The following is a 25945-nucleotide window of genomic DNA, read 5'->3' on the forward strand; positions in this document are numbered from 1 at the left end:
TAGAGATTACCGATCCTGACAGCTAGCGAGAAGTGCACGTTATGATCAAGAACATAATGTGTTAGTTTGGAACTCAAACTACTTGGCAGTATCTTCTGTAAACCTCAAGATTCATATAAGACAGTGTGCTGCAGACATCATATAATGATGGCTATATCCTTTTTTTTTTGCGCCATTTAGATTCTTTTTAAAGTGGTGAAGAGTGCAGGACTTAATATAAACACTTCTCTATTAGAAATTGCAAAATTTAGTACTATGACACTATGAAAGCTTACAGTACAGTTTATCAGTTCTATGTTAAGATTCAGCATCAATATGGTGTCTGAACTATCTCAGAGCTACATTCTGCCTAATTAAGCAGTATCAACATGTCCTGATGTCACCTTCTGTGCAAAATACATCCCCATATTCGCGTGGCTATAAAAGCATGAGCAGTTCTCATGCTGGTATATCATCCCTGTGACTTTGTGTGACTGGTTTCTGTTTAATGATAGCCTAACTAAAAATAAGCTTGTAATGTAAAAGCAAAATAACCTTTATCTTAGACTTTATTCTGGGTCTTGGACATAGTTCAGTGACATGATCTGCAGAACACCACACCAATCATTGCCATGAGCTGTTTAGAAGAGGAAACTGAAGGAAAAATCCAAATCGAAGACACTCACTGTTACAGTATCTTTAATTTATCTTGTGTTTTACAGAAGTCTCAACGGATTAAAAAGCACCTCCTTTCCCATCATGTTCCTTACAGTTGGTAAAATATATTCAATGAGCAAATGTAAGTGAACAGCTTGAGGATCTGCATCTTGCAAGGATTTCACAGACCAATCAAAAGCCAAATTTCTTGTAGTTTTTACAATCTTGTTTTAATACAATGGTAAATCCATCCAGATTGTAAACCTGTCCAGTCATATCTCCCCAGAACACTTTGCAAAATCCAGTGTTGATTAGCAAACTAGTTAGCTTTGGCACGGAGCTGTGCTCTCTTGCCTGTGACAGCCTGGAAACCAGTTTTGATGCTGGCGACGGAGCAGCGAGAGTGGCAGGTCTCACACTGCAAGAAATATAATCTGGTATCCTTCTGTAGGATTGTGTCTGGTGACCGACACGTATGACAGGTGACATACTCCTCTGCAGAAAAGGAATTAAGTTGCAGTTAAAAGATAATGCATTATCAGCGGACAAGTCTCCACTTCTCCAGCCTTTAGTTTGTCTTGAAAGGCTGTTCAGATGCATCTACTCAGAAGTGGCTTGCTATGAAAACCACAGAGGTTGATGCAACCTAAAAATTCCCCCATTCCCAGAGTAATAAAGACTAGGTTTCATATGGTACATTATGCACTGACACTGGTGTTTTAAAAATAATAACAGCCTGTTAAGACTTCTCCCTGGCATTCCAGAACTTCCTCTGCTGAAACAGCAGGTGTCAGCAACTCTTGTACAGACACAGCACTAAAGCAGTGTTTTCTATTACATATAACCTGTGAGTCCTCCGACCAGCAGTGACACACAGTATTTGTTAATTACTGTGTACAACAGGCTTTAAAATCAACAATTACTGTTATTTTTCAAAGCCAAGAAAGCAGTCAGCTGAAAACAACCCATTCTCAAGTGTTTCTACTGTCTTCCTTGGTACGCTTTAGTGTCAGAACAGAGTACGACCTATGTGCTTATTATAACCATGGCAGAACCACCTGTACTTGCATTATTCCACCATAAAGCTGCAGCAAAGTTGTAGCTTCTGAGCACAGAATCCCCACTGCATCCACACACAAGGGCCATACATGGGCCACTGGTCATCAAAAGGGGTCTGAGGGAAATCTGTAGTGGAAAAGGGAGTTATACTTACTGATATATCTTCTCAAGACATTTTCTATCTGTTTTTGCTGGAATCTTCCTTTGATTACAAGTTGGTTGTTACCATCTATTGAGCCACTAATTTAAAAAAGAAATTAAGTAAGTATTTGATTTGCAGAAGACGTCAAGCATTAAAACGAGTCAGGAACATGAAGCAAGATAATGATGCATTTTTAACAGTAAGAGCAAGCCAGAATTACTTTGTGGGAAAAAATGCAAAATTCTGAAGGCACTTAAAAACCTACAGGAAGTTTTGCCCAAGCATAACGCCCCTGGAGTAAAAGCAAACTCCAGCAGAGATCAGCCTCACAGTTAAGCTATCCAACCAGAAGAACTTTACAGAACTGAGTATTAACACCTGCTTATCTCTCAGAAGTGACCAAGACAATTCCCTAGTAACGTGTAATATGTCTAATAAGATCCTCTTCTAGCCATTCTGGTGTAATAAGTTGAATGATTTTTCACACTATGGTTTAAGTTTTTGTTTAAGTTGTCTCAAGCTGAAGAGACTCCAAAAGCTGAAGAGGCTCCAGAGCCCAATCCAATGGGCGTTTGTTATATACGTGTTGCAGTTAGACTCCTCGATCCTCTATGCCTACATATAACAACATTGTAGTCTACAACAGAGAAACGAACAGACAACCAGAAACTACACCACTACAGCATGAGATCTTCAATAAGTCATATAAAATCAACACTGGCTTTACGCTAAGACAGGTGGATTTAACTGCAGCGTTAGAATAACTAGCTACAGGCCCACAAGACTTGCCAGCAGGCAGTCAGGCATTCTCTAGCTACCTGTCATCTGCCTGAGGTCAATATGAGCCAGAGCTACCCTCACCAACTGCGACGAACAGCTCTGCTATCAGAGCATCTTTGAGAAAAATCCCAAGTAGGGAATTCAAACCCTTATCCAGACTGTTCCCTGGGACTTATGTAGTTTGCCTCTGTACCTCTTCCCTATGATGGTACGTCTTCAATCACCCAGCACAGCATCTACGTGCAGGGAAGAAAAGCCTGATATTCAAGCACATATATGCAGACCCAAACCCAAGAATTTTATTTTTCATCAGACGTCAACCACGTTGCCATGGCTTCCTACATGCATAAGCACATACACAGCCCAGCAGCCTTACCTGGTACCCAATTCTGCCAACAAAAATGCCAGGAGATGTTTTGGCTGACGATGCAATCTAAAAATAAAGTAAGGATATGTTTAACCTTCCCCCTTCAGAGAAATTTGATATTTATACAAGACTGGCAGGCTAAAACAATCTTAAACTACCAAATTTAAAAGGGGGCAGTGCCAGAAGGCCTGCACCAAAGAGCATAGGCAGACAATGACTGAAGACACAAGAAAGTTGAACAGTCCACAAAACACCTCGTCATCTCCCCCAAACTAAACTCACAATTACAGTAAATATTAAAAATTAAAGTTTTCTACTGGAGATTTTCCATTCTTATTCTCCCGTGCCCCTGCCGTTCCCTGAAAAAAAGTGTTACTAGCTACCACTAAAAATTCACTTCAGTACACTATCCAGATCCTCAGTATGATTTAACCAGGACTGTCTTCCGGCATGCTTTGGGAACACATCACATATGGATTCCCAGAAGTGCCCACAAAGAATAGAACTGCCTTCACAAGAAATAATTAAGACACAGAAAGCACTGCAGAAAACAGTTGAAAAAAAATGTACTGAACTCCTTTACCCAGAGAATAGTATTTGTAGTCAGCTCAAATTAGGAAAAAAAACCTTCCGCATCCCCCTGCCCAAGACTGGCAAATAAATATCGCTTGTGACCCAACCACAGACTTGATAAAAGCCAGTGAACTCACAAAAGCAACACGTTTAGTTTCAGTCCATGAGGCCCATGTAGCAAACCTACCATTTTCATAATTTAAATATAAAATAAGAAATTATCTCAAATCATCTTAATAAATATCTTCTCAGAGAAATGTAGAGGAAGCGAGCGGTATGATTGAAACAGCTTTCAGTTTGCTTTGGTTTGCCATAGGTTTTTTGCCAGAAGATGTGTTCAACACAACAGCCAACAGCACAGAAGAGTACATTCATCTGCTATTCCTGGGAAATCTAAAAAGGAAACTTACAATTTGCAGATATCTGTAAAGTTGACAAAAGATGTTTTCTTGGTCCCTACTCTTACAACCTGCGGAGGCTTCATGACAAATTTTCGTTTTTCTCCAGCTACCATATCTGGGTTTTTTTCCCGCATGATGTTAAAAACTCTATTGAGCAACTGCAAGAAATAGGGATTCACATCAACATGAATAAATATCTTGCATTTCTCAAATGAAGTACATCACTTCTAAAAAAAGCTGAAACAGCATTCATGATGAATATTAGTCTGTCTTTGCCCATGAGCATTTTCCCACATACTTTTGAACACACACCTTAAATAATGTTCTGATGAACACAAATATATAAAAGCCATTTCCCCCAAGGGTTTACTTCATAATCTACAAGAACCTCAGCCTATTTGCAGAGATGTTTTTAACTATCACTAATATTGCCCTATATGAAAATTAACTGCAATAAAATACATGCTTTGTTATTTTTCTGTTCATGAGCTTCTGACTACAAGTCCTTTAAGTCAGAAACAGAACATAAAAGCATAAGGCCATGTTCTGCTAATGCATGAATGCAACATGAAAAATACTTTTAAAAGTCTTTTGAACATTACCTCATCATATGTGTAGTCCCTTTCTGAGCCTGCCCACGCAGGTCCTGACTGAAGGCTAAAAGAAATGCCGTCATCTTTTTTGCTATCTTCATCCTCAAATGCTGTAAAGGAAGTTGTTTGGGATTCATTAGGAAAAGAAACATTCTTTAACCTCACACTTACACCTTTTCTAAAAGGTGCATCAGAGAAGATTCCACTAAGATGGGACAAAAGTCTTCTCTGTTTGTCTGCCTAGAAGGGACACCAGCACTTACGGCAAATTTATACCATGCTTTTATAGAATATTTTCCTGATAAATAATATAGTGGTAAAGATAAAATTAATTTTGAAACAAAAAAAAAGGCACTTGAACAGAACTTACTCACCCACAACATGGAATACATTTCACTTTCAACATCTCGTTGAGCTAGGTTATATTTTTACCTTCATCCTTCTCCATTATCTCATCTTCATCTGGAAACTTCACATTCTTCTTTTTCTTCTTTTTATTGCCCAGCATGATATCAAGGTCATCTTCAGGTTCTACTGCCTCTGGCACATCTCCTTCAATCTTCAAGTCCTGCAAAGAAATAATAAGACTATAGTTTACAGTATTAAACACAAGTCTCCATTGCACAGCATTAGAAATAATACTAGTAGCACACAATACTAAATGAATATTGCTAATATCCACCACAGTCCTGAAACGTAACAGATAAAGATGGAACTAAAGTACATTGAAGAGAGCACTTCACTGCTACCGTGAAGTAGGGCTAGAATTTTAGCTTCTGGTCTAACTACTGGCTGATCACGAACAAGGTCACGCTATACTTACCTAAAGGCATCAGCCATTTTAGGGTAAAAGGGAACAAACTACTCTACGTGCCAGACAATAAGGTAGGCAAAGATGTGCCAACTGCAGCCAGTCCAATTTGTTATCACAATTCTGCACACCAGAGAACCCAGAGCAAGCACTTCCCCTGTCTAGGGCAGATCAGAGGGAGATTCTCCTCTCTGAAAGGCAGAATTCAAAGAGGAGATTTACACATAATGTCACATTTCTCTGTCCTCTTGCCCATTACACTGACAAATGATACAAAAACACGACTTGGAATAAAACTCAAGAGTAAAAATCTCTCGTACAGCTTCCGGAACACTGAACAGCAGCCAATCATTTCTAAAAAACACCGGAGTGGAAACAGATTTCTTAGCTGATATATACCCTTTATTGGAAGGGCTGGCCTTTAGAGGACTATTCTGTGCGTGGCTTCTGACATCCATTTACTTCTCTCACTCCAAAAGACAATCAACCTTGATGCTAGTCAACCCTTACTACAGATTGCAGAATTGCTTGCTCATTGTGCAGATCAGTTGAATTTTTTCACTTCTGGACAAAGCCCTGCAGGATCAACAAGTTCAGCAGAACCTACTATATATCAAAGACACAGTGAAACCGAAGTTTCATTATTAACTGCACTAAGACAGAATGACAGACTCAAAACAACCCCTGCACTGCCAATCCCAAGAAAATCAGAGCAAGAAAGTTTCCAGCCGTAGACAAGATGGCCTAGTTATGTAAACAAACCTTTACACCTTCTTCTGCTTCATCTATATCAAATATCTTTTTTGTTTTTTTCTTCTTTTTCTTTTGATTGAAGAAGTTTAAATCATCCAAGTCATCTGTTGCGTCTAAAAAACAATGAATTGCCAAAAGAAGCATTACTGTAGAAGCAGTTTCAACACTAAGGTTTCTAATTTACATTCAAATCTTCAAAACATTACAGTAAGACAGAAGCAATGATCTGTAGCCCCTACAGGTATCCTTCAGGTTTTAAACAGGTCATTCCCCTCTACCCCAAATACCTCAGCACAATTTTACAGTTTGTGGACCTTCTAACTGCATTTTCTTATTTTTTAAGCACTTAATCTTTCTTTCTGCTGTACAAGAGAAACTAGCCACTTTCGCCATTATAATAGAGATGCTTGAAAGAAGTGAAAAGAAAACGGTAGGAGGAAGGTATCATTTCTTTGGTCTACTGCAGGAGCCAATTTTATCAACAAACTGGATTTAAGTTAACAGTATTCCCTGAATCAGGTCATTTGAAATTACATTGGCCTCAATTTAAAAAGCAAGGTTATATACACAATTGCAAGCTTACTTCCCAAAGATTCCAAAGAACACTCTAGTTATCACATTCACAATTGTCCAAAAACTAGAAACCCTTTTAACCATATTTCTGTTATTCACACTATTGCTTAATTGTTCAAATGAAAACCAGCCATAATTGTGGAATTAACACAACTGCTCGTGGAAGATTTAAAACTTCATGCTAAAACTATTTTAGGGATTCTCTTTTCATTGTCTCACACAAAAGACTGAGTCAGGAAAGTGGAATTTACATCAGCAAGCTACCAGTGGCTTGAGGTCTGTGAACGTTATTTCAAGAAGAGAAATATGGCCTCCAGATAGGCAGCAGAGTATCACCCACAAGCCTCTCAACAAACTAGGGCCCCAGCATTATACACTGCGATGCCAAATTCTCAAAATACAGGACTACCTTTGAGAGTTTAGCTACTTGGATTCACTTTACCTTTCTTCCTGCTGTCTTCTTCATCTGCTTCAACATCTTTGTCTTCTGTTGGCTCTGGTTCAACTTCTTTTGTTTCCGACTGCTGAGTCTCTTCCGCTTGTGTATCCCCTCCCTCCTCATCCAGCATAAAGGGCTTCTTCTTTTTCTTCTTCTTCTTGCTCATAGTGGGATCAAAAATCATCTGTAAAAGTCAAGAGTTCCTTAGCAGCATAATAATCACCTACCATTTAATATTTATAACACCTTTATAGCTTTCTGTCAACATTCCTTCAGTTCCCCAAACTGTTCCGTGGCTTCAACCTCAACTATGGACTTCTCTAGATCTGTAACAATGTAATACAAGTTAGCTGACTCAAAACAGTGATTACACAGGCTTCTTTAAAACATCACAGATCTTGTCCCAAGCCATAACTGCTGTGACTAACTACAAGAGAAGACTGCTTGACAGCTTAGAGCTTCTGTTATTTTTCCTATGATAGTCCAAGTTTCCTGCCATCTATGTATTAGCTGAGCTGAAAATACATTAAAGCTGGGAATCTCTGACAGACTAGCTGCCAGCTACTTCTCCATTTTATTATCATTATGGACTCAAAGTTTGAAGTAAGAATACACAAAGCAATTACTGAACCACTCAGCATCAGAAAAAAAAAAGCACACTTATACCACAGAGCCTGACTACATGTCAGTTACACTCTACTTCCATTTGTGACGCATTAATTTCCAGATCTATTAAAAGGCAAGATTTACCAACAACTCTCTTGAAAAGAATGCTTTGGACTAGGGAGAAACCTAGAAGGGACTGGTGATAGAACAAGACCATCAGCTCTCCACACTACAAAACAGCAACGGTCTCGTCCTTTTCTCCCACACAGGTGGGAAACTGAAGCTCAGAGACCAAGTAATTAAAAGCTGTTAATGAGTTATTTAGCCAGGGAAGAAGCAAGTGAAGAAGGCACTAACCCCAAGACTCACTTTTAACCTAGTCTTCATCTGTGGACCTCAGACAATAAACACATAAGGTCTTGAGTTTTCCAACACAGGAATGCCTCTTAAAATTTTCACTTAACATGCAAGTTTGACATCATAGCTATTGGTTAGTTTTGTTACATATATCTGGCCATATTGTCACACCATAGTACATATTTAATACATTAAACAATTTTAGACACCTTATCAGACCCTTTCTCCAGTTTTTCTTATCTAGTAATTCAAGAGTGTTCTCAGGCAGTTAAAATTCAGCATCATGAAAACCCCACCACTTCATCAAAGGAGCAGTTCTCCAACTTCTTGTTTCATTACACCCAGCAAGTTTGAGGGTTTCTCTCCCCCCACAAAGCAATCTTTTCCTCTCGCTTCTTATTCTCCTACACAAGATATTAATGTGATATTCCTCTGATTTTCTGGAACTTAACTGTTTCACAAAGACACTACTGAAAGGCAGTAAACTGCACAGCATCACAAAAGTGTCCGCATCTACGGGACACTGAAGCTTGACGCTTCCAAACTGAAGCATGTCTTTAGTCATACACGCTGCACTAGAACAATTTTCAAAAAAGTTGTGTCAGAGGGTTTCCTTCTAGCGCTTAGACACATGTATCAATCACGCACAGTAATCAAAGAGTGAGCACAACTGGTTGGGTTACACTGTCTGCTGAAACAGCAGGAGAGCTGCCTGCAGAGGCAAGAGTCCACAGCTTTGGGAACAAGCACATGAACACCATTTTCAAGATCATGACTCACTTCTGTGAAGAAGCTTTGCAAGACTCTGAAGTTTTATATCTTCTCAGATGATTAAACTAACATAAGATTATGCTTAGATCAGGTGTAGTAATTTCTGAGAAGGAACAAGCCTACCCACCCCAAATCACTCTACCTTTTGCAAAGAAAAAGACGTGCCTAATCCTGACCACCACAGAGCATATCTTGTGTCTACAAGAGACAGAATGGGTCTTCAGCAGCAGCAGCATGCTAAACTGAAGTTAACACAGAAGGACAACTTCCAGATCCAGGAGATTGTTTTTTCAGCATTAAAACTACGCAGCCAGCCTTGAACAGAGCACTGCTCTGAAAGTCCACTCCATCCAGTCAGGTCAAGCCAAGCTTCCGCAAACCTAAGACCTAATCATAACATGCTAACTGCTCTCAGGAAATTAATGAGTGTCCCACAATGTGAGAAGGAGGTCTATGCCTGAAATTTTTTGTTCATCAAAAGCTTCCATGAAAACTAAGCAAGTCTTAGGTCACACACGCTTTAACAAATCATGATATAAACTAACCAGTAGTAACCAGGCTGTATTTTGCCTTCTGTGCTACATGTTTCAGAAATTTCTTCACTCCTTTCCTCCGATCAGTAGGTTTAATTAGTCAAAGCACTATGACACAATTTAAGCACTGAAAAACTCTACAAGGCTGCAGTTCCTCTGCTGAAGGGACTGTAGCCCCGAGCCCAATTACACCAAATCCTGCGCTTTGCCTGTGTAGAAATGGTTAAAAATTTCCTTACTGTTTATGCTCTCAGAGCCAAATTCCCATAGGGGGTTTGGAACCACCCAGTTCTTTCTCACATCCAGCTCCATATATCTACTCCTCATTTCAAATGCCTACACAGACAAAACCCCAACTTACAGAAAGTGAGCAACTGAAAGAACAAAAAAAAAAAAAATCAAAGCTTCACAGTCCAAATGCAACTCTCATGACAGAAGCCAACATTAGTCTAAACTGCTGTGACAGTGGCAAATGCTGGGGATTCTGACAGAGGTCAAATTAATCCCATTTCATTAGTTTGAATAAACACAGGCACATCTACAAAGCAGATAGCAACTCTGCACTGATAAAGTAATTTCAGGTATCCTTACACTACACTGAGTTGATGTTTATGATGGCCTGCAAAGTTATTAAGACAATCTGCACCTAAACCCTCTGGCTGCTCATAACACAGCATTCTGTAATATTATTTCCTGGGGCTTTGTAAAACTACAGGGCTGGAAGAACTTTTAGATAAAGAGTAGGATTATATATATAGTCAGATTTTGTAATAAAGCAAAGATATGTTAATGGACTGCTTCCCCTTGCAAACAGGGCCTGTGTTGCCTCTGCTGTGCCACACTTCTGGGCAGCACTCAGACAGTAGATGTTCCTACCAAGGAGTTTCATTTTGTAGATGTCTCTGAAATTTTTAAGCTACAGTCCAATACAACAAAATAAAGTTTTATAATGTCTATACCAATTCAAGGTACTAATTTGTCTTCATGTGTCTTCACCCTCCTCAACTTTGTAGGATCATTGGCTTTAAAAAGTTTCACCAATGTAACATCAATAACAAACTACTTGGCTCCTAACAACCAGATATACGGAAGTTCTGGAAGGCCCGTGTGGTCACTCACTGTCACATGTACACTAGCCAGAAGATCTAACAGTGACAGTTCAACTGTGACATCTGCTACCATTTTGTTCTCTGCCAGTCTACTACCTAAAACAATCCAGAGATGTAACTTCACTACATTAGATATTCCTGATATCACCGCAATGTCAGAACAAATGCATTATGCAAAAAAAAAAGTAGTTTTACTGACACTTAAACTAAATCCAAACTGGGAAACTCCTGATGAACCACTCTGTGGTTCTCTGACCACCTGAGACAGAAAGCAGCTAACGCAAGGATTCCTGGAACCAGAGTACAACTTAGACATTAGAACTGCAGTTCCAGGGACACAATTAAGCATAAAAACGCAGTACATTTATTCTAGATGGTAAAGTAGCTAAATAATTCAGTCTCAGCTACCATTAAAATAATTAGCAATTACACTAGTTCTCCTTTATTACGTGGCACAGATTATGACTTGCCTGTCTCCAAGGTTAGAGCGATCACTTTGCTCAGAAGGAAACAAGCCACACAGGTATTTTAAACAACACCAGAAAAAACATGCACGACCAACCAGCAGCCACCTCATGGATTCAGCCAGCGCAGTTTCCCACAGGCTATACAGTCATCCCGCAGGGTGCCTACAGCCTCGTACATGTAAAGCCTTCCTTCCCCCATGAGAGAAACTGAAATGAGGTTAGTAAAGGTGGCAACATGCAACGTCTACAACGCCTGAAGTATTTCTCAGAGACAGATGTATCTACTTCCCTGGAATCAAACCCCATAAAGCCTGTCGTTACCATTTGTTAAAATATAGCTATTTAGTTCCCGGGGTTAAAAGACAAGATAGTTAAGCTCCAGAAAGAGAGAGCGGTAAGCAAACGGACTAAAAGCTAAATATTGCTAGCAGAGCAGAGAAGATGACGGAGAAGGGGTAGCGGAGAGGTCTGCCTTCCTCCCCGTCCCTCTCTCTGCCAGAGGCGGCCGCCGGCCGGACACAAGGAGCTCCAGGAGAGTTCCAGGCCTCCCCACAGCCGCGGGCCGGGCGGGAGCCGGTGGGCAGAGACCGGAAAGGCTCCCGGGGACGGCTCCGGCCCCTTGCTTAGGGAGGGCGGCAAGCGAGGCCCCCCGCGGACCGGCCCCCCCGCCCACGCGGACCGGGGCGCCGGCGCTGCCTCAGGGCGGAGGCCGCGCTCGCCGCCCGGCGGAGGCCTCAGGCCCGCTCTCCCACATGGCGGCGGCCTCGGCCGCGGCGCGGGCCCCGAGCTCGGCTCCTCCGAGGGCAGCGGCGGCGGCTGCCGGGTCTCACCTCGTCGCCCGACATGGCTGCGGCCGGGCAGCGGGGCGGAGCGGGGTGAAGAGGGGCGACGGGCCCTGAGGGACGCGGTCAGCCGTTAGCCCCGACCGCCGCGATCGCCTCTTGCATCAGCGCTCCCTCCCGCGCCTGCGCAACCACCCCCGCGCATGCGCGTCCCGCCGCGGCGCCTGGCGGGAGTTGTCGTTTCCGGAGCTGCGCATGCGCCGCTGGGCCGCGGGCCGGCACCCGGCGGGCGCAGCTTGTGTTCTCCTCGCCATCCTCCCGCTGACCCAGGCGGCTCCAACAGGCACCTCAGCCCGGGCTCCTTCCCCTGCGGAAGGGCCTGGGGAGGAGCCTGCAGCGGTTGCCGCGCCCGTTGCTGCCGGCGTGGGGAGGGGGAGGCGGCGTGGGGAGGGGGAGGGGGAGGGGGAGGGGGAGGGGGAGCGGCGTGGGGGCCCCGCCAGCTCAGGGCTGTGTGACCTGGAGGCGGCCGCGGTGTGCGCAGGGCGCCTGTCCCCGGGGCTTGCTGGGCCCTGGTGGAGCAGCGTTTCTTTCCCAGGTGTTTTGCGCGCAGAAGTGGGACGGGGCGAGCAGGAATACACGCCGGGGAATGACAGGGCGGAGGGAGAGGGGAGGGAGGGGGCTGGGTGGGTGCTGTGATCAAAGTAGGGGAGAAATGCGGCACTGAAAAAGCAGATCTTCCTTCCCGAGCGTCGTGGGCTCCGTGGTGCAGGCAAGGACTGCTGAGGAGCGCCTGGTCCCGCCTGCTTGCTCCTGCGGGGTCGGCTAGAGCAGGTTGCTCCGAACCTTGTTCTGGGTTTTGGGTAACCTCAAGGATGGGGACACCACAACCTCTCTGGGCAACCTCTTCCACCATCTTCACAATAAAAACGTTGTTTCTATGTTTAAGTAGCATTTCCTATATTTCAGCCTGTGCGTGCTGCCCCTTGTCCTGACACCCAGAAAAGCCTGGCTCTGTCGTGTTTACCCCCCTCTGTATACGCATCGGTAAAACCTCCCTGAGCCTTTTACAGCTTTAACAATCCAGGCGCTCTCAGCTTCTTATACGGGCGATTCTCTGATCAACTCCTTCTTCCTCATTCCATTTCCCTAGTAGTAGCTTATAAAAGAATATAGCACTAATATACAACAGAATTACTTGCCATAAAGTATGTGTTAAAATTCTGCCTCCCAACTAACTCTTTGAAATGAAAAGGTTGTCCGTTTCATGCAAGATTTAGTAGTGTTAAAGCAGGCAGAGCCATCAGCCCAAACATTGTTACAGGGTGTTTTACATTTTAATAGTTCCAGACCATTTGCATTCTTGGAGTCCCACAACTTCCCATTATGTGATGCAAACTTGTATTATTCTTTTTATGCTAGTGGGAGGTGATGCATGCTATAATATTTACCTTTTTAATGACCTAAAAGAAAAGACTGCCCATCTTGTCTATCCTTGCTCTTCCTTTCGTCTACCTTTCTTGCTTGCCTCAGCTGAAAATGAGGACACGCAGCATACTCTGTATGCAAAGCCGTCAGTTTGGAGACATAGTAGGCACCAGGACAGGATCCTTTTAGCTTTTCCCACTATGACTAAAATATTCTTCTGTTAAACCTCTGAAACCCAACTTTGAAAGATGACTTCCCTTTCATGCTTCAATACCACCACATTTCCCTGGGTATTAGCCGCATTTGGGTCTTTGTCACTCGCCGTGTCGCAGGGCTACCGTGGGTTGTCAGGTACTGCAGGCACCTGTTATTTAACGCTGTTGATGAGCTGAGCAGACATATTTGGTGTCTGAAGACGGTCTCCCACCAAATTCTTTGTCCCCTGCTGCGTTTGCTTCAACATCCCTGTCACATTAGACTGTTCACACTGAAACACTTCCCGCTGTGATGCAGCCGGAGCATGTGGATTGCTGGTGACGCTGCCTGCACTGGCATGCCCAGCACTGGGCATAGTACTTTCATCGGGTGCCTTGGCAGTACCAAACAGCAGCATCACTTCCCCCAGTGTCTCATCCATAACACATCTGTTAATACATTCTGGAATAAGATTCACCATTTTCTGTGCCAGGAGTACTTGGGGACCAAGTATTATTGGTGAGAAATACCCTGAGATACGTGGTGATCAAAAATCCTGAGATTTCTTCCAGTTGAGCTGCCTAATGAATAATAGCCAACATAAAGTTGTGCGCATACATAATACACAGTGTTTGGAAAATGTCAGAGGAAAAGCTAGTGGAAGCCACTAGAAGTGCTATGCTGGAGTCACAGCCTGACCTTCAGCTAGAAACCAAAATGCTGTCTCTGAAGCTCTTGGCTGCAGACACTGCAACATCAAAGGCATGCCTGAGAGATCACCTTATATAGGTATTTTCCTCTCCTCTGCTGACAGACTATTCAGGATGCACGACTTCCCTGCTCTATTTTCTTCTTTGCTTTCCTTGTGAATTAAATAAGTCCAGAAACTTAACAGTGCTGCTACTGTAGTTGTTAATTGTTTGCTACCAATTACAACAGTTGCCCAAGAACAGCTGGAACTAGTATCTTTGATCTGATACTTGGGGGAAAAAAATCCGACGTGAGTTTTGGTAAGGAAAGCACCGTCTGGTTTAAAGAGTTTGAAAAAACACACAGATCATAAGGTTTATTTTGTTTATTATTATTTTGTTGATGAACAAGAGTTATGACCTATTAAGAAAGAGGCATATGACGCAGAATGGCAAGTAGAATTTTAACTTCGCTAACTAAAATTCAGATACTTAAAGCTCAGAAATTGAGTGCGCTGGAAGTATTATGCAGTTACCCAAGTTATAGCCTGAAATTGATGAGCAATTTCTGGGATGAATGAACTTCAAATGCAACCCTGAATTGGGGGGGATGGCACAGTGACAGTCACAATCGTGAAATACGCTTGTGGAGGCTGCGAGGATGTCCTCCCTCTGAATATTACCCAGCCCTCCAGAAAAAGACGTAGTGAATTTGCCTGACTGAGTTCTGAGCCCTGCTCTAGAGCTCCCTGTGATGCTGAAGCCGTGTTGTCGTGCCAAAACCTGAAGACATCAGGCATCTATTTTAAGGAGCTATTACACACAGAAACTGAGCTTATAGAATCGTGCATGGCTGTTTTGATCTTAGCTGTGTTTGTATGATTTTCTGGGGAGCAAAAGGAAGAACTTCCTTCTGGCCAAACGTCTCTCTGTAGAGTGAAGTTCACTCTTCCACAGTGTCGGTGTAAGTCTAGGCACAATTCAAGGCTTAAGTGAGCATTGAGTTTTAAAGAGGTTTTGCTTTAAGTTTTGTGTAAGTCAGTTTTTACTAAGTCTGTGCATAGCACTGAATTCTGTTCTCGGTAAGTATTTTCATTCTAAAATGTCTAGTCTGAAGATTGCTTAAGATATCTGTAAGGCAGAATTGTAGCCCTCTTTCCACCCAGAAAAAAAGAGTGAAACAGCAAGAAGGATCCTCGATGGAAGAAAGCGGTTGTATGGCAAAAGAAGGCTTTCTAGAAAAGCCGCCCAGATGAACAGGACCCCTCTGAGGAGGCATCAGACAGAGGAAGGCTGCAGGACTTACTTAGTCGCAGCCTGGGGGTGAGGACAGAGAAAGCTCTGCTTCACAGCCAAAAGCCCAACTGGCAGCAACAGCGGTGATATAGTTCTGGCTGTGCAGAAAGCGAATGGCGGAAAAGGGGAGGGGAGAATCTCAACCCCTTCCCGTGGGCTTGCTTTTACGATGCATTTTTTAAAAGCCAAATTTGCATTTCAATCAGTGCGTTCATACGGTGGTGAAAGCTCTTCCCGAAGGGATCCAGCACTTGGTCAAAATGCCTGTTTTTGAGGCTTCGCCCAGCCCACAGTCTAGCATCATTCAGGCCGAGTGCGCGTTTTCTTCTTTCTGTCTTTCACCATGCTTTTATCCAGCCAGTCACTTCAAAACCTTCAAATCCATCCTTACTCTTCTTTGTCACAAAACTTAAAACATAGCAATGCTTAGGCTCCTGGTGTGCTAGATTCACTGTCATCATTTTCTTCCTCATCCCTCTGCTGTTTCTTGTCTTTTTTTTTTTTTCAGTTATTAAATAATAATAATAAAATAGGTTCTATACTTGCTTTCTTTTGAGGCAGAGTGTTCACCAGTGTTTTGAGAGAAAAACGGAAAATAACTTCCAGAGCACCATTAAATTGTTTATGAGGAAGTGGAATGTGCCATAATTAGCCATTTTAAAATCCAGTTTCCACTCCAAAAATGACCCTGCATTGTTGCCAACTGGAATAAAGAGTAGAATCACTCTCAAACAACATAAAACAATTATGGGCATATTACCTTGGACTGCAGTTGCATGAAAATGCACACAAAGTCAGAGGTTTGACCCTTTTAGAAAAATTGTAAGCAGTGGGTTTAAATTGGATAGACACTTTTGGGCTGTTTGAGAAAAAGAGGTACACAAGCAGCATAAAAAAGGGTGAAAGTTATTGCCCAAAGTTGAACTTCATGGTAACTGACAGCCCTAGAAGAGCAATAAGCCAAAAGCTGGGGAAAACTCTAGTTACAGTCAATTATGTTTAATGCAGTTCTGTTTACAAGAATATACTGTGTCTGCTCGCTGGAATCCAGGAGACAGCCAAGCTACACTCCTCCTGCCAGTCTTGCCTTGCTTTTCCCTCTCAAACCTTTTAATCCCTATATTCTTTTGTTTTCTGTACACAAAGCATTTCTGTCCAAATGCTTTCTCAAGTCTGGAGAAAAACTCCCCATCTTCTCATGACCAGCAATTATTTTCCAAAACCTGCCACTATCAAGTTACATATAAAATCTCTATTCCCGAGACCCACAGTCCCACGCCCAGTGGGTGTATTTACTCCCTTTTCTGCCTGGAGCAATCACATGTTGAGGCACATCTTGCAGGCATTTTTGGCCGTCACCCTCCTGAAAATGTCTTCTGATGTTTCTGCCAAGTCTAGTCCTGAAGGGACTACAGACTGCCATCTGTAAGGGCTTATTGAAGGTGTTTTACTGCAGAAGAGGTACTGCTCCTAAATACGGTCTAACCCTGGCATTCAGGGCCTCAGTAATACGTCTTTCAGCTCCTGACAGGTTGATTGCCACTTCTCCATGGTGGTGTCCCGTGGGGCGATGGCTACTGGCTGTCCTTGCAGCCAAGAGTAATAGAGATTAAGGTGGCCATCACTCCCTCTTGTATCATTTTCTTCCTGGACTGGGTTATTCTCTGGGCATTTCCAATATCCATTCCCAAATCACCTGTGAGTCAGGAAATACAACAGATTGTTTTCTTCCCTCCACTTTGTGCCCCAAAGGCTGGGAAATCCCCTCGCACATTGAATGCCAAATGTCCAGTAGGCATCATCCTTCTCACTGCATGGGACCGAGCTTGCCAGACAGTCAGCTCAGCTGCTTCTCTCGTTAGCGGAGACATCAAACAGTGCAATGGTCTCCATGCAGAGATTAACTAAATAATAGGTTGTATCAAGATTTACCATGAGCCAGGCAAGGTCGGTTGGCCTGAAGTAATCGGAGCACATAGGCTGGAGTCCAAGCTACATCCGTGATCTCAAAAAAATGCATCTCCTGCAGAGGTGCCCGAAGCGTCAGTCATCCGTCAGTCTGCGCCCACTGAAACGCCCAGCAGCACCGCTGCGCTCCGCAAGGCATCTGCAGGGATGCAGGGATGCCCCTTCCCCGCGCACGGGAAAGCAGGGGAAGGGCAAAGCCTGTTACTTACCAGTGCGATTGCGTTTCAAGATTTGTTCCTCGTCTGTGTGCATTCCTCTCGTACTACCTCTTGCCTCTTCTCCTTTCATCCCCTATCCTCGGGGACTGTGCAGCTACGAGGAGCTGCAAGCCAGGCGGTGGCTAGGGCAGCGGGCACCCCGCAGCCAGCAGAGACCCCAGCACGCCCCAGGAGTTCTGCTCTCGCTTTACCTCCAGCTAAACCCAGGGCCCACCCGCACATCCACCCCCACCCCCGCACACCCAACGCCCCCCGCACACCCACACCCGCCCCGCACACCCACCCCCCCCGCACACCCACCACCCCCGCACACCCCCGCCCCCGCACATACACCCCCCCGCACACCCCCCCGCACACCCCTGCCGCCGCACATCCACCCCCCCGCACACCCACCACCCCCGCACACCCACCCCCCCGCACACCCACCCCCCCCGCACACCCACCCCCCCCGCACACCCACACCCCCCCCGCACACCCACCCCCCCCGCACACCCACACCCCCCCCGCACACCCACCCCCCCCGCACACCCACACCCCCCCCGCACACCCACCCCCCCGCACACCCACCCCCCCCGCACACCCACACCCCCCCCGCACACCCACCCCCCCCGCACACCCACACCCCCCCCGCACACCCACCCCCCCGCACACCCACCCCCCCCGCACACCCACACCCCCCGCACACCCACACCCCCCCGCACACCCACACCCCGCACACCCACCCCCCCGCACACCCACACCCCCCCGCACACCCACACCCCCCGCACACCCACCCCCCCCGCACCCCCACCCCCCCCGCATACCCCCCCCCGCACCCCCACCCCCCCCGCATACCCCCCCCCGCACACCCCCCCCGCACCCCCACCCCCCCGCCGTGCCCGGCAGAGGGCGCCGGCGCAAAGGCGACCAGAGGCGGCGGGGATGGGCGGCGGGGCCAGCGCGGCCACCCCGCGCCCCCCAAAACCCCGGTTATTATTGTCGCTCCCCCGGGCAGGGTCACACAGCCTTGAAAACCAGCAAGGCGACAGAAATGGCTTTCGGGGAGCGAGGGGGGATGTTTGGGTTCTGGGGCTTTTTACCGAAATAAATGTATAATGCAGCCGGATGATCAGCCCCGACTAGTGCACCCTGAAAGAAGGCAGCAGCCAAATTGCTTTCATAGAATCACAGGATGTCCTGAGCTGGAAGGGACCACAAGGACCATCGAGCCCAGCCCCTGTCCCTGCACAGGACACGCCAAATTCACACTGTGTCTCTGAGGGCCTTGGCCAAGGGCTTCTGGAATATCGCCAGGCTGGTGCCGTGATGCCTCCCTGGGGAGCCTGTGCCAGGGCTCCACCACCCTCGGGGGGAAGAGCCTTCCCCTAATGCCCAGCCTCACCCTCCCCTGGCACATCTCCCTGCCGTTCCCTCGGGGCCTGGCGTTGGGCACCAGAGAGCAGAGACCAGCCCTGCCCCTCCTCCTCCCCTCGGGAGGGAGCTGCAGACCATGATGAGGGCTGCCTTCGGCCTCCTCTGCTCCAAGCTGAACACACCAAGGGACTTTAGCTGCTCCTTGTATGGTTTCCCCTTTAAACCCTTCCCCAGCCCCGTGGCCTCCTCTGGACACTCCCCAGTACCTTTATACCCTCCATGTCCTGCGGCGCCCAACGCTGCCCACAGCGCTCGGGGTGAGGCCGCCCCAGCGCGGGGCAGAGCGGGACAATCCCCCCCCTCGCCCGGCTGCGATGCAGGGCTCGGTGCCCCCCAGGGCACGGCTGGCCCTCGGGGCTGCCAGGGCACGCTGGGGGCTCGTATTCAACTTGCCATGGACCAGAGCCCCCAGGTCCCTGCAGAGCTGCTCCCCAGCCCCTCGCGCCCCAGGCTGTCTGTGCAGCCAGGGCTGCCGCGCCCCAGTGCAAAATCTGGCACTTGCCCTTTTTCAACTTCATAGCATTGCTTTGCTTCAGGCTGGAGCCTGTGGCTCTGCAACGTCCCAGGAGCCTCTGGTGGGTTTGGATAGTTTGCTTTTACAGCAACTGCTACAGCCTGTGGGCAGCAGGGTGTTGCAGTGTCATGCTGGAGCATCACTCTGTTTCTCCTGCACCTGTTTTGGGAGAGGGGATAAGAGGGGAGCATGGTGGCTCATGGTAGAGCTTAGAGCCCTTTTTTTCCAGAACATTGGAAGATTAGCCAGATGTCACTTAAAATCTGCCAGAAACAGGTCACACAGCTCCTTGAAACCACTTGCTTATTACTTGGAAAGGAAAGTTTAAGTACACCATTCACCATTGTAGAGGAAGGCGGTAAGGCAGGACTTAGTTCTTCTCCTAAACGCCTCCAGCTCTTCACTATTTTGAACATGTGGTTTGCAGACATTTTCAACAGGTGCTGAACAAAGCAGGTGCCCCAAATCCACTGAAAACAATGGATGTAAAGAACCTAACACTGCTATATCACAACTTAGCTTTCTAAACTTTCTGCCTGGATAACTCCACAGAGTGTCCTTCGAAATAAACATTTTGTTCAGTGTGTGAGAAATTCTCAGACTGGGAGCCATAGCCCTTGTAATGTAGCTTCGATAGTCAGGTTTCTGCTTACGTGATTTGGTAGCTTTGAGCCTAGGACCTGTCTAGGAGCTCCCTGGAAACCTGAAGCACATGTTGCTGTCCCTCCTATTGCTTTGCACGACAAAAATCACAGACAATTCCATTCGGGAATGAAGTAATACGGAAACAGAGGGTTTGCTAGGTAGTGTTTTCAATACAGATGAAAAATAGGAGAAAGAAGGGAAACACCTTTGGGCATTAAATAAAACAGGAAACAGAATGCACAGCCTGGACAAGCTCTGAATATGGTTGAGAAAGAGCAAAACAAGGCTTGCTCCTGAAAGCCAACAGCACGGTTCATGTTCAGTGCCTCCCGTATACATAGGAACAGAGGATTTTGTGCCTCTTTTTTTGTACAAAAGCAAAATTGCATCAATACCACCTGTCTCATCAGCGTTTTTTCTGCTTACAGAGGTGCAGAAACCAACTGCAAGACAGGCACATTTGCAGAGGTGTCACTGTTGTCACTTAAGATTTTCCTGCCCTTGAGGATTAATTGAGATCAAAAGCAATTAAAACTCTGTTGCTGTTCTTGAGTAGCATCTCACTCAGGAAAAAATTGTCAATAGGTTTGATCAAGAACAACACCATGTGTATGCAAGATTTTAATTGCCTCCATTTAAACAAGGAGTAAGTTCTAACTTAATTGCCAGAAAACACTCCGTTCCGTGTCTATATTTAAAAAAGTTGCACGTGGATAAAAATGTCAAAGATACGTCTAGAAATGATACAAGACCATAACCTGTTACAGATTTGATGGAAATGCCATCTTCTGTCACAGGTTTTAATCAGGGAAATATAGGAAGAAAATGGATACACATGACTATATGTTTTAGATTAGTTTCTCATCATAGCCCCTTAACTGGAAGTTGACACATACCTATTACTGGTAATTGACAATATGAATCAACGCAGTTTTTTATGTGTTGACAGAACCAAATTGCGTCTCAGTTCTGGAATTCAGAAAAAGTCCTGGAAAAAAAAAAGAAAGCAATTAGATCAATTTCTGAACTGTCATATAGACACAGATCTCGTGAATGCATGTATTTCACTTAAGCTGCAGCTTATCTTTCTATTCCTAAATTTATAAGTGATTGACTTAAGCCCAGTCAAAATAAATCTCTCATAAAGGAAAAGACAAATGTTGAGTGGGTTTTAAAAACCCATTTCAAGCAATCCGCCACCTCACACAGGCCAAAGATCCTCTGTTAAATGACTGGTCTTGCCATTGTAACTGTGCCCGCAGTAGAAGATTTGCAGGGACAAATGTACCAGTCAGACAAAGTAACTAATATCAGCATGAGCTGTACAAACAGGAGTGTGCAGTAGGCTGTGGTAGAAAAATCAGAGGGATTAGGAAAAGTGCTGTTCAGTCTTTTTTTTTTTTTTTATTAGCACATTATTGCACAAGCTAGGAAAGGTTTTCACACACTGGAGCGGTCAGCTGCGTTAAGTTACACTGCGCAGATCATCCACATTCCTAAAGGGGATTTCTGTATAGTCATGATGGAAAAATGGAGGCCTAGTGTTTTTCATAGGTTTCTGATTCTTGGTACACATTAAAAAACAACAACAAAAAAGAAACCAACACCCCCCCGCTATTCTAGGCATATGATGGCATTGCTTACAGAAAAGTTATAAAGTTGCTGTTGCCTCCAACATCCCAAATTTCAGTTATTGGCTTTAAGTTGACTTTCACCAATCTGGCAGCAGGGATAGGATCTGGTTTGATTCTGTGAATAATTTAAGAATCAGAGAGTCCAAAATAATATTTGATTCCTTAATCTTATTTTCAAATGCTAATATAACAGAAGCAAGCTGGAAATACCCTTCCTTCACAAGGTGAGGAAGTTCATTCAGTCACTATATCTGGAAGGCTAACGGGCATTCATTTAAAAGCAAATGCCTTACCTTATTGCCAGCAAATCCACAGTGAAGATCAGAGCCACTGAGTAAATTACAAAGCAGCTGATTTGGGTGATACGGGAATGGCATCACTAGCCACACGTTTGGATAGACTCCAGTGCTTTGGCAGTCACTCTCATGGATGATCAAAAAAGACTTCTAAGACTCACTCCGTGACCGCACACAGCATCACACCATCTCAGACGGACAGGGGTATAGACCTTTTGCTTCGCACAGTAACCTAACTGGTCCTGGAAACAAACAATGCTGCCACTATGAGGCTGATGGTGCCCATGGAAAGTGAAGAAAGATTATATCAGTGCTTTTTGATGGGGCCACACATCTGTTGTGATGATTTCTGGGTCTAAATCCTTCCTTACATTGCTCTTTGGCCTTTACAAACATGGAACCAGAAGGAAACACCTGGGCTCTGAGGTGTTGATGGCATTGAGGCCATCTTGAAGGGCCTTCAGATGCCTTACAGAAGAGGAAGCAACACATTGCTTTCTGAGTTCCATATCCCAACTTGGCCTTGCCTCTCTGCACAACACAAAGAAAATTACCTCGGGCTGGACCTGGTGGGACCCTCAGCCACCAGAGTTAGATGTCCAGTTTCCCAACACAACGCACATGGGAGCAGGAGCCTTGCAGCCCAGCCAACATGGTATGACCAGGAGGCAGCAGCTCTGTCCCCACAAATGTAAAGCCAGAGCACTCAGGCTGTGGGAAAGCAAACAGTCTCTGTTTCATTTCTTCAGTGCACACTCTAGTTAATGGGGTAAAGTGGTATTCTGTCGTTTCCTTCAAAGCTGCTCTACGTTGCATAAAACACTAAAACCATCCAAGCAGAGGTGGTTGTTATCAGGTTTCTGAGGAAAATTATTTACCACTGGCCATCTCTCATTCCCTGTGGCTCAGCAAGTGCTGAGACCCTCTGTGGTTGTGTATGTGCCTGCTGGAGAAATACGGGTGGCATGGGAAAGCTCACTTGTGGAAACCTGGCCAGGGCTAAGCACGGTTTGAAGGATCTCAGGACTACTGACATTTTGTTTTGCCTGAAAGTTCTATGCTTTATAGAGAGCAGAGATGTCTCAGGCTCAAGGCTGTGAGAAGATATTAAGTGCCCAATTCCCACTAATTTCAGACACTTGAATAACTCAGGTCTTTGCTTCTGTGCTTTTTCCTTATCACCTCTTCTGTCTGTAGGAGTTACAAATGTGTTGGAAGAGAGCCTGTTCCTAAGCACGTGTGTAGGTTGTGCTTATCACTGCAGGACCTACTGGTGCTGTACAGCCCCTGTAGCAGATACACCAAAGTGGTCAATCTTCCTCGAGAACAAACTCTGACAAATGGGCAGTTGTTTTAAAATAATTGAAGCTGTAATTTTTTTAGTTATCCAAGAATTCAGAGAGATCTGAGGTGGGAATGTGCTGAAAATGTGAAAAATAGCTTTGTAGAACAGCCAGATGATTCAGCTATACAGTGAAACAGGATAAACATGTTTTAGATGAAGAACGGAAATGGCTTTCTTTACAAACAATATTATTTTTAGATTGTTAGTGGCATGAAATTGCATTATAAGCCCTAATTTCAAGCCAACCTGTCTTCAAGATACTAAAAAAATTCAAAAATGTGCCGGTCCCAGAATGCTGCTTCTGTTTCTTAGCAGCAGCATGAAAAGAAATGCACAAAGACGACTGTTTACAGCCTGAGGATGGAAAGCATAGCTATAGTTAAAATCTGGCATAAGAGAAATAACACTTTATTTGATCCAGATGTAGCTGAGTTGCTAAACCTGGCACTTTAACGGTACGCTAATCTTTGGGAATGGACAGTATTTCATTGCCTATTATCACCAGAGACAAAAGTCTGCAGGAGCTAAAAATCTGGGGATTTTCACAGGAGCCCATACTTTTGCTTGAAAGCAAAGACAGGTTTCCCAGACACTCTGTAAGGACAGCCATGGCTGTGTTTGCTTTGCTAAGCGCACAGCTGGCAGAACCAAATTTCAGCACCAAACACACCTTTCTTTCACGCAGTATTCAGACTACTTAGGTACATGGCCTGACCCAGGAGGCCATGGATCTCCAACCCATTGTATGGTGGGCCACTCCTACAGCTGCAATTGTGTCATCCTGGTGCAGTAGCTGTGGGTATGATCCTGCTGCAGCTTGCTGGAAGAGGGAATGCCAAGGGGACCCTTGTGTCTCCCTCCCTCTCTCGTCTTTACACGCTCTCGCAGCAGCAGGTGCTGTGCAGTCAGCTCAGTGACTGGTGGTTTTACAGAAGGGAAGGACTCGAACTATTTCCCAGCTTGATGTTTGAAGAAAACCCGGCCCATATAAAGCAAGCATCAATGTTCCCTTTCCCTCATCTATATTATGTAGTATATAAGTAAGTCCAGAACCACCCCTATTTAACTGCAGGAGCTAACCTCTCCTTCCAGCAAGGGACGTGACAAGTAAGCGTGGCTCTGGCTGGTGCTTCTCTCTTCAGTCTCTGCAGATGATGGATATGTGCCTAATACAGCTGCTGAGAAAATATTCTGTGTTACAGCGATAAACCAAACAGAAAAGAGATTACCAGAAAACATTAAGAAAGGCACAAATGAGACCACTCTCAAAAAAGAAAAAAGAAAAAGAAAAGGAAGTGATTAGCAGCATCCTTGTAGGAACTGGACCAGAGGAGTAGATAGCCTTGTTAGTGGCTATGGGGTGCTCGGTGAAGGGAAAGGCTAAGACTTTAAATAGCCCAGGGTTTCTGACCACCCATCTAATGGTTTTTTGTCTTTGAACTACAAATACAACACAAAATACAGACCAGCTCCCAGCTCTGTCTGGGTTTGAACATAAGGGTGCAGGTCCAGAAAGGAAACACATTAGGTGGAAAGGGGACCCAGGCACCCATTTTCCTGCGCCTGGCAGTAGCACCCCAATCTTCACAGTGCAGCTGTCTGGAAAACCCTGGACTCCCAAAGAGTACTTTGAGTTTTTCCACAAGTGTTTCTTTCACGGTAAAAAAGAAATTAAATTCTTAACAAGTAACCATCTGCCTTGGTATTGAATACTTTTGTTAATATTGAGCCAAGTGAGAAACAAAACAGAAATCAGGAGCCCGAGTTTCAGGAGAAAAAACATTTTTTTTTCCCTCTGAACACCCTGATCTTGATTTATCTCAATCTTTGTCTATCTGAAGACAGACAAAGCAGCTGAAAGATGCCTGGGGAGGTATGAAACTGACTCATACCCAACTGCTTTGTTACACACCACACTAGCACTCTCATTTTGCTGCATTTTCCACTCCACACAACTGATTTTTAACTTTCAGTTGGGTGTTAGCATAAGAATTCAAGCATCAGGAAGACTTATTTATCCCCATCTACATCTTCAAAATGATCAAGCTTTTTAGCTACTAAAATCTGCTCTAAGAGGCTATGAGGTTTGCTCTGCTAGAAGGCGCTGCAGCCTCCTTACTCTATGAGCACCCTTGACAGCGTGTTTCGTTTTTGCCGAGTTGGCAAGCAACGGTGCAGCAGTTGTGACTAAGGCTGGACTGAAGCCTTGCAGAAAAGGGTGTTTATTTGAAATGCTTTGAAAAGAATTGGTCCAGGAAGCTGTTTTGAATTGTTGCCTGCTGAAGGGTACAGGTTTTGGCTTAGTGGAGAGGCTGTCTATGATGAAACCCTTTCTCCAGAGAAACCCCTTAGGGGACAGCCTGGCTTTCAGGGATTCCAATAGGTGTGTCCATATTACTGTTTTAGCCATTTTCTCCCTGACCCAGGAGCAACACATCTTTACCAGCAGCACTGGAGAAGGAATAACACCCCTTTCCACATACTTCTTTCCCCTGAAAAGCTTGCCAGCAGTTGGGAACCCCGTGCACTACAGCGTCGTGGACCATTTCCCTTCA

The 25945-nt window shown here is 45.0% G+C and overlaps 1 protein-coding gene across 1 annotated transcript; it reads right to left on the reverse strand.

Moving 5' to 3' along the window:
* Nucleotides 1-661: 661 nt before the first annotated feature.
* On the reverse strand, nucleotides 662-11959 carry EIF2S2 (eukaryotic translation initiation factor 2 subunit beta). Its single transcript, XM_064465014.1, has 9 exons — nucleotides 11801-11959; nucleotides 7131-7311; nucleotides 6125-6228; nucleotides 4984-5119; nucleotides 4561-4661; nucleotides 3968-4116; nucleotides 2994-3050; nucleotides 1850-1935; nucleotides 662-1131 (listed from the first exon to the last, which is right to left on the reverse strand). The coding sequence occupies exons 1-9, from the start codon at nucleotides 11813-11815 to the stop codon at nucleotides 956-958; spliced, it is 1005 nt and encodes a 334-aa protein (XP_064321084.1). The 5' UTR covers nucleotides 11816-11959; the 3' UTR covers nucleotides 662-955.
* Between the last annotated feature and the right edge of the window lie 13986 nt (nucleotides 11960-25945).

This window comes from Phalacrocorax carbo, chromosome 14, assembly GCF_963921805.1.
Source record: "Phalacrocorax carbo chromosome 14, bPhaCar2.1, whole genome shotgun sequence".
In the NCBI taxonomy this organism is placed as follows: domain Eukaryota; kingdom Metazoa; phylum Chordata; class Aves; order Suliformes; family Phalacrocoracidae; genus Phalacrocorax; species Phalacrocorax carbo.